The 9,070-nt window shown below is 35.4% G+C and overlaps 1 protein-coding gene across 2 annotated transcripts; it reads right to left on the reverse strand.

Annotated features, from left to right (window-relative positions):
- Positions 1 to 246: 246 nt before the first annotated feature.
- Positions 247 to 3,865, reverse strand: LOC149830150 (protein phosphatase 1 regulatory inhibitor subunit PPP1R7 homolog). Of its 2 annotated transcripts, none has more exons than XM_090015718.1 (6): positions 3,434 to 3,865; positions 2,439 to 2,669; positions 2,141 to 2,287; positions 1,345 to 1,487; positions 1,170 to 1,273; positions 247 to 609 (listed from the first exon to the last, which is right to left on the reverse strand). In XM_090015718.1, the coding sequence occupies exons 1-6, from the start codon at positions 3,692 to 3,694 to the stop codon at positions 359 to 361; spliced, it is 1,137 nt and encodes a 378-aa protein (XP_089871844.1). In that variant the 5' UTR covers positions 3,695 to 3,865; the 3' UTR covers positions 247 to 358. The 2 variants fall into 2 exon arrangements, with proteins under 2 accessions (XP_089871844.1, XP_089871845.1); XM_090015719.1 differs by having other exon boundaries at positions 417 to 609; positions 1,159 to 1,273.
- Positions 3,866 to 9,070: the final 5,205 nt, after the last annotated feature.

Below are 9,070 nucleotides of genomic sequence, written 5' to 3' on the forward strand. Positions count from 1 at the left end.
TGAGCAAAATCATGAAAGGACTATACCCTTCATGGTGAAATAACAATTGTGTGTTGAACCCTGTGAATCACATGAATGCAGGACACTCCGCCAAAGAGTTTCACAAAACGTTCTTGGTGGAAAAAAAATGTGAGCAAAACCGGATTTGGTCTATTTGTAAATGGATGGAACAGTACCATAATTTTTCAGATTGGACTGCATGCCTGGAAAAGCTATGAATCAAATTTACACCACCTTGTACCAGCATTCAACTTAAAAAAGGCTTGGAAGCATATAATTGCACCATGCTCCTGACATAATTACTCCTTTTCCTTATAGCTAGTCTGAAGAATTGCATCCTATTCCCAAGCCTGATCTATCAGGAAATAATCCTATTCAACCACTCCACCCTCCACCCAAAGAAGAAAACAGAACCAAAACACTTAATCCACTGATAATATATGACATTCACAATACCATTGTCAACAAGGAAGAAAATTGTTGGTTTAGGAAAATAAGAGAACAGAAAGAAAGGGAAACAATTGAATCCTACAAAAGCATTTCGGAGTCTATCTGCTGCAGCTTTGGAAACACCTTCCTCAGATTGCTTGTGTAACCTGGCAATTTTGCCTATAAAAAAATGTAGAAAGACCCATATTTCAGACATTGCTAATTCAAAACAATCAGCTTTATTGCATCACTTAGGCCTGACTTGTTAAAACTAAAGAAACACAAGAATGAAGCAGATCATTTGCTTGCAAGTTGGGTTGAACAGTTACAAATTAAGGCTTTGTTTAGGAAGTGGAAGCTGGGATGGGGGTTTATGCATTTGTAAAAACTTGGTCAAACTACCTTGGTGGTGGCTGTTTGGAAAGTGGCAGCTGGGATGAGAATTTATGCACTTGGGAAAGGAAGTGAGACCATCTCCCCTTTGTATTTGCACCAAATCCTGGATTTGACAGCTGCCATTCTCCCAAATGCATAAACTCCCTTCAACTACCAGTTTTCATACAAAGCCTAAAAGGCAATCAAACGTCCCATTGATGAAGACAAGGGAAATTAATCCTCAACCAGTGAGGCCTCCAATACTTGGAGTTGACTCAGTGAGTCTTCAAATACCAGATACAATTACGAATAAAGAATACCATGTTAGATAGAACCAAGAGTTAGGAAATATACACATGGGTTACCCTCAAGGTAGATGGTTGTGAGCTTCTCTCTCGAACCAGCAACTGCCAACCCAATGCCTTCCAATGAGTCTATTTGGTTGTCATTCAGCCATAGGTCCTCCAATCTGAATGTAACAGTGTCAGTCACACATAAATCTAGAATCTCTCACAAGAACAGAAGAACATCGATTCATACCTTGTCAAGTTCTCAATATCACTAATTTCTGTAAGCTTATTTGATGAAACATCCAACACATGGAGATTTACCAACGTGGATAATCCTTCCATCTTAGAGATGCCATTATGGCTCAGATACAACTCCTCTAAAGCAACAGAATCCTGTAAAGGTATCCAAATACATCACTCACTTCAGATTGTGAGTCACTTCAAGAAAAATAAGCAATTCTCATGTTGAGCAACAGAGGATTGCCAGATTTGAAACTCACAAACAGAAGGGCAGAGTTTGTCTAAGAAATAGTGACTGCTTAATTTCATCTTTTTTATAAACTGATGTGACAAATTTCCAGTGCCCAATCTTTTGTTTGAATTCTACCTATCCTGGGAAGGGTTTATGTAATTAATCTGAGAATTAGTATACAGCTCCACTCTTACATTTTCTGAAAACACAAGTTACAATATCACTGCAAAGAACCGCAAATTTGACATTTTCACCATGAAGTTGCAATAACATCATCGAAATTTGATTGAGCCATCGTTTAAAAATTTCCAGAGCAACAAATTTAAAAAGAATAGAAGGCATATATGTGGGATAAACCTTTGTTGTTCAAGGTAGGGTATATATATGTAGACTAAAGCATTGTTGTTCATGGCAGAGTACAGATTTTGGTAAAATCTACATAGAAAGACATCTTTAAACCCTTCTTCTGTTGGGCCAAATTGCAGATTACTGAGTCAATCTAAAACTATGGTATACATTTTCAGCAGGTTGAAAAAAGATCTTCATCGAAAACAAATAACTGAAACTTACATACTTGAAAGCCTAACATAGAAGTTAAACGGTTGCTTTGTAAGCTTATTTTCCGTATGAACTGCAGTCCGCAAAGATTTACTGTTCGAATGCGATTTCTACCCAACCAAAGCTCTTTCAACTTTCTCAAATTCTGCAAGTTCTCCATCACCTAAAATTGTAAATCAATCAATATGTCAGTTCCCAGAGTGCAATGAGTGTCAATGAGAAATTTGCCAGACCCAAATGATTTCTTTGTGATCTTCCATGTTGGTGAGTAAAAAGTCATTTGGGAAACAGCCAACTGATATGAAATTACTTACTCGCAGTCTATTGGAACCAAGTTCAAGAATTTGCAGTTCATGCAAGTGCTCCAGCTCCTCCATCTTAGTCACTTCGTTCTTAGAAACATAGAGTTCTTTGAGTGTGCTAGGCACTTTGGACAATCCATTCAAGGAAGATATCTCATTGAATGACACGTCAAAAACCACAAGGTCCGTGAAAATGCCAACATCAAGCAACTTTGTGAGCTTATTATCCCTCAGAACAAGTTCCTGCATAATTAAAGTAATTCTCTTATTAGACAAGGCATAAGAAATACTTATTAAAAATGACAATTTCGCAATAATTCATATCAGTTCAAAGAGAGAAAATTAACCACCATCTTTCATAGCATTGCATAAATAATCATAAAGCTGCCCAAAATTAGAATGCAGTATGCAAATAAAAATGACGTTATTTATCCTCTGACATCTTCGAACTGTTAGCATGTAGCAGACAGCCAAAAAGAAAAATGCATTAAAATTCATGCCTGTGGATTCTAATGCTTTATAGTTTCTTCTACAGATGAAAATACCTCTTCTAGTCCATTTTCCTTTCAATTTTCTTTGAATTTCTATCCACAAGTAATACGAGAACTTTGATCCAGAATTTTCAAACAGTATCTATTTGAAAAATGAAGCAACCATCACTATATCAACCAAAAGGAAATTTCAGAATCATCAACCAATTTAAAAAACGAAGAACTAATAAACCACATAGACGAAACTCCACAAAGTCGGTCCACTGATACAGAAATTAACTGGTCTTAGGAGTTCTATTTCTTAGGATGGGCTATTTGTTATACCTATTTCTTAAATTTCCATGCAACAAAACTCCCAAAAACCGGATCTTGGACAGAATAAACAAACACCCATCAACAAAAACTCCACAAAATCCACTCATACGATCAAAACCAACCAAAAGAATAGTCACCATCCATTGAATAAGCCATCAACCAACAGAGTAAACGAAGAACACGATACAAGATCAAACGTACTTCGAGCCCGGCAATGGCGGTCCACTGAGAGAGCGGCGCCACGCCGTCGTCCGTGAAGAGGTTCTGGCGCAGGAAGAGCTTCTTGAGCCGAGAGAGCTCGCCGATCCTCTGGTCCAATTCCGAGAGTCGGTTCGCCGTCAATTCCAATTCCACCAAGCCGCTTGGGAGCTCAATCCCGTCGAGATCATGGAGTTGGCAGTTGGTGAGATCGAGACACTCTTCAGACGAGTCTTCGGGAGGCCCTTGGTGGGTTTCCTCCATAGATCACGAAAACGGGGAAAAGAAAACCAGAGAGACAAACAGGAACTAAAAACTCGATCTGAGGTGTTGAGAATGGGAGAAAGAGAGAAGCTTCGCCATCAAAACCGATCAAGAGCGAGAGAAACAGAGAATCCCCACATCGAGAAGAGAGGAAAGATGGAATTTGGGGCGTTCTCCGTGTTATTGACGCAGCGTTAAGGAGACGTTAAGAGTATTTTTATCGTCGAACGTGAAAGGGGAGAAGTTAAAAAGGCGATTCGCCGAAGGCATTTGAAGGTTGGGCCCAAATCGAAAATATCGGATAGGTTTTGAGAATATCGCGATATGTTCAAAGGTCGGCACTATCTCAAAGAGGCGTTGATATTTTACAAATATCTTTTTCTTTAGGGTTTTTTTGCAAATTAGTGACCACCTTGTCAGCTATTTTCAAATCAGTCGTTGAACTTTCAGGTTTTGCAAATTGATCCCCGCCTTTTGGATAACGGTTTAGCCTTTGTCAAACTTGGTCTCTAAGGACTTTTGATTGATGGCTTGTTCACGATTTGACGAAATGAACAAAATAACTCAACGAACAACTCGTTATGTTCATTTTGTAACAACTGTACCAAGTTCAACATTTGTTTCAACCGTAAAATAGGCAGGTTATGCTCCTTGTGTTCAATGTTTGTTTCACTTTGTGTGCCAATAACATGAACACATACGAATAATGGGTCGGATAACTTCGTTTTGGATCATAAGACTTGATCCGTCCGACCATGCGAGTGTTTATGTTTATTATGGATTTTAGCCTCGAATATAGATCTCAAATTGGATCTAAAAACTAAAAAACATTTACAATACGAGTCATTTGAGAAAAATTAAGAAATAATATTTTTATATAAAAATAATTTAATCAATGTCATATCACATCTAATTATGAAAGTGTATCATAAAAATATCAAACCCTAAAAGCAAATTAACTATAAAAAAATCAAATTATCAAATCCTACAAAATCATAAATGATTAAAATGCAATAATATAAATCGTAAACAAACCAAAAAACCCTAAACTATAAGAAAAAACCATAAAATTAAATAAAAAATAAAACCCTAATTCAAACCCTAACCAAAGAAAATAGAAAAAATCCATAATCAAATTATAAAACCTTAAAATATAATAAAAATAAATCATAAATAAACCAAAAAACCTAAACTATAAGGAAAAACTATAAAATCAAATAAAAATCTCTAATTAAAACACTAAACAAAGAAAATAAAAAAAATCCCTAATCAAATACAAGAAAAGCCCTAACCAAATTAACTAATCTTAAAATGAAATAAAATAAATCGTAAATAAACCAAAAAACTCTAAACTATAAGAAAAACCATAAAATTAAATAAAAAACCCTTAATTCAAGCCCTAACCAAAGAAAATAATATAAATTATAAATAAACAAAAAAACCCTAAACTATAAGAAAAAATATAAAATTAAATAAAACCCTTAATTCAAACCCTAAGCAAAGAAAATAAAAAAAAAACTTTAAAAAATTGATTTGAAGCCTTAATCATAAAAAATCAAAGAAAACCCTAATCAATTTAACTATAGAAAGCCCTAATTTAAAAATATTGATTCAAAAAACCTAATCAATGAAAAAAAAACCTAAATAATATAAATCAATATGAAGAAGAAAAACCAAGGAGAAGAAGATAAATGAAAAAGAAGAAGGGGGGCGAGAGAGAGAGAAAGAGGAAGAAGAAAGGCAGAGAGTGAGAGAGAACCATGGGTGGTCTCCGGTGGCATGGTTGATTATCAGTGGCATCACAACCTCTAATGCCCTAAAATTTCTAACTTAGAATATGTGAAAATTTAACCCAATTTTTTTTAAAAATTGATAATAGAGATAGCACAACGGGTATAGTTGGGTTTAAAAGTTGGACAACCCTGGGCGGGTTACAGAAATGAATTAGTCGAATTGGACTGGACCCAATTCTCATCAGAAATGATTCCATTCCCACTCACATAATAAGGACAAACATTTTCATTCCAAAATGACATCATATGTTCATAAATTGAAATACAAGGTTGCAGAATTAATTAAAACATCTTAAATTAATTGAGACACACAAAAGTAGTCCTAGAATCGCCAAGACAAGTAGAAAAGATGGTTCTCAGCCTCGCCGCCACATCACATTGCTCCTTAAACATCACTTGCACCCCATGAAACAGGGTCAAACTCTTGTAAGTAGGTAAGAAAATCCATAATCATATAGATAATGAATAATATAAAACCATCGATTATTGATATCGCATCATGCTTATCATGGTATCATAATTTAGCAGTCATGTGAGCAATATGGATGCATAATCAAAATAACTATCCCCAGATATTGCAACATATAATCAACTGGCAATCACGACATGAAAAACAAAAAAATATCATAATCATTGAAATCAACTAGGATAAATATGACAATCATTGAGGTCAGATAGTTAGCAGTGTTAGAATAACTTTGTTTCTCTTGATTAGACCTTCGAGTATGCAAAGAGTGACTTCATTGTATCTGTTGAAAATACTATGGTGTTTATTATGCCATTTGATGTATTTTTCTGTAGTACCTAACAAACCGAATCCCTACCACAAGCGAGTGGTCTGTGATCGAGAGATCTCCGCAAGAGTTAACTAGATTGCAATTTAGACTACTACAGTAGATAAGGTATACCACTTTTGGATAACCCTGACCTCCCCAACTTTGAGTGACAAGAGGTTCAAGGACATCATTGATCTTGCATTCAAGCCAGTATGACATGTAGATGAAATATACATGCAATATCGTCACTCGAGGTTGTACCATTTCACCCTCTCAAAGGTAGACTAACAGTGTGAATGGGTTACTCGACTGGTCTTTTCTTTCTTAAAGTGATTAGAAGTTCATGCCCCTCGATTCATGAGGTACATAGGCTCAGTGGCACCAATACCCCCCTCAGGGTAGTATACATGTCATGATATGGTTTGCACCCAACCCATTCACGTGCTTTGGTGCCTTTAGCCCATAGGAGCACCTTGTCTATAAAAGCGATAACACAATTTTTTTAATGTGTGGATATATGAATGAGATGTGAGACTTCCTCTCACACATTGTGGGTTCATATCTCATCCGGGCTCATAGAAAAGCATTCCAGCTATGCATTGCAAGATTCATTTTCATAACAGAGAAAATTCACACATGTAGCCAATGATGTTCACTAGGTTCATTGAACCTTATGCCTTATGATGAACATACATAATCTCATATCATGGCACAAAAACACACTTATGCTTTCATTTAGCTCATGATGTAAATCATTGTATCTTACTTTTCATAGGACATTACATCTAGTCCATGACATCATATTTTTAGGACAAGACCAAACAATTTGTAGTGTACATCTCCACGACATGCTGTGCATTTTATTTATGTCATAGTATACATGTCTTATGGCAAAGTTGTGTGCCATTCATTTAAAAGCATACTACTTGACAAACATGGCATTCAACAACCATTTTATGTCATCATTAAAGAACATCATTATATCATACTTCTCACTCAAGACATGCATCATGGTTTATATGGCATTCATTGCATGACATGTGCAATTTTTTTGGCAAATACATATATGCACATACTTCATCATATGCATCTTACCTTATCATGAATGCATAGACAAATATATATATGCATTCAACATGAGCATGCTCACTTAGGCAATACATAAAGTTGATATGTATGAGTTATTTGTCATATGCATTTCATCTCATCATGAATGCATGGGCATATGTACCTATACATAGGCATGTTTTACTTGTACATTGAAGATGCATGAGTTACTTCATCATATGTATTCTCATATTATCATGAATGCATGAACATACATGGTCATGGTTAATTGTACAATACATTCAACTGGATATGTACGATCTACTTTGTCATATGCATCTTATGAATGCATGAACAAATGCATTTGTAAATAGGCATTTTACTCATGGTCAACATAGGTTAAATACGTATGATTTACTTCAGCATATGCATTATTGTTTCACTTTAAGTTCTCACATAGATATATCTATATTTTTTTTATCACAGGTTTCACATAGTGGGTTGGGCTGGTTCTCGTCGGTCTACCCTAATCAAACACATACCAGATCTGAACCCATCAGTTTGCCCTGGCTGGGTTCAGACCTGGACTGAACCGAGCATTTGGTTCAGGTCAGTCTAACCTGCCTAGGTGCATACTAGGCCTGAACTGACTGGTTCGGTTCAGGCTAGTCTGACCTGCCTGGTACATGACTAGGTATGAACTGAATATGGTTTAGACCTAATCTAGTATGTCTGGTGTAGACCAGGTCTGAACCGGTGCACCGTTCAGTCCAATCTAGCCAACAAGGGTTCCAACCCTTGGTGATGATTCGAAAAAAAATAAAAACATGCTAAGGCATGACTTGTAAATTTATGTTTAAAAAAAACAAATGAAGAGACTATATAAATTTTTTCTTACCTTTGAAAATATTTTCTAAATGATAAGACTAATCAAATATTATGAGTAATGTATCTTACCATCGAAATGCTTTAAAAAATGATTTGAAAATTGCTAAGGCCTCAAGAAAATTCGTATTGAGCATTTCTAACTCAATGGCATGTTTCAGAAATACTATGACACCTTGAAAAAAATATGAGAACAATGTTTTTAACCATTAAGTGCTTCATCATGATAAGTGATGGCCATTTTTAAAATGGTTATTTTTTTTTTAAACATATTTTCATCGTTGAAAGCGTTTTGGAAAATCACCAATCAAGTAATAAAAACTGACTTCCCACTTTCGTTGCGAGTACGGGTCGAATCCACAAGGAACGAGATACACTCAAATTAAATCTAAACTTTGCATTTTATTGATATTGAACTTGTTCAATTACAGAAAATATTACAATGAAAAGTAAATTGAACAAGAACACAAAGAAGTCACACAGTGACTTAAGCCCGCGAACACAAGGGCATTTTCATCATTTCGCTAATGAAATACGATACCGCTTGGACGAGAAGCTCTTTATCCGCAACTTAATATCACCTGTACAAAAAAAAAAGACAAAGTTAGTAAAACTATTTATAGAAATGGAACCGACTATTTTTGAATTAATTTTAAAATTAATCGCTAACCTAATTCTACGTAAAACGAGAAACTACCAGAGCTATTTCTCTAAACTAATTATCCTAACGCTACACTTAACTCTGGACTAATATTAGAATCCTAATAAAACACTAAAAAACGAAATTAAAAGAACTACGTAAAATCACACATGACTATTTTGCCCCCACGCTCCGTGAAACCCTAATTTCTGAGAGACCTATGGAAAATGAACAG

This window comes from Nuphar pumila, chromosome 8 (genome assembly GCF_984573655.1).
Source record: "Nuphar pumila chromosome 8, dmNupPumi1.hap1.1, whole genome shotgun sequence".
NCBI classification, from domain to species: Eukaryota; Viridiplantae; Streptophyta; class Magnoliopsida; order Nymphaeales; family Nymphaeaceae; genus Nuphar; species Nuphar pumila.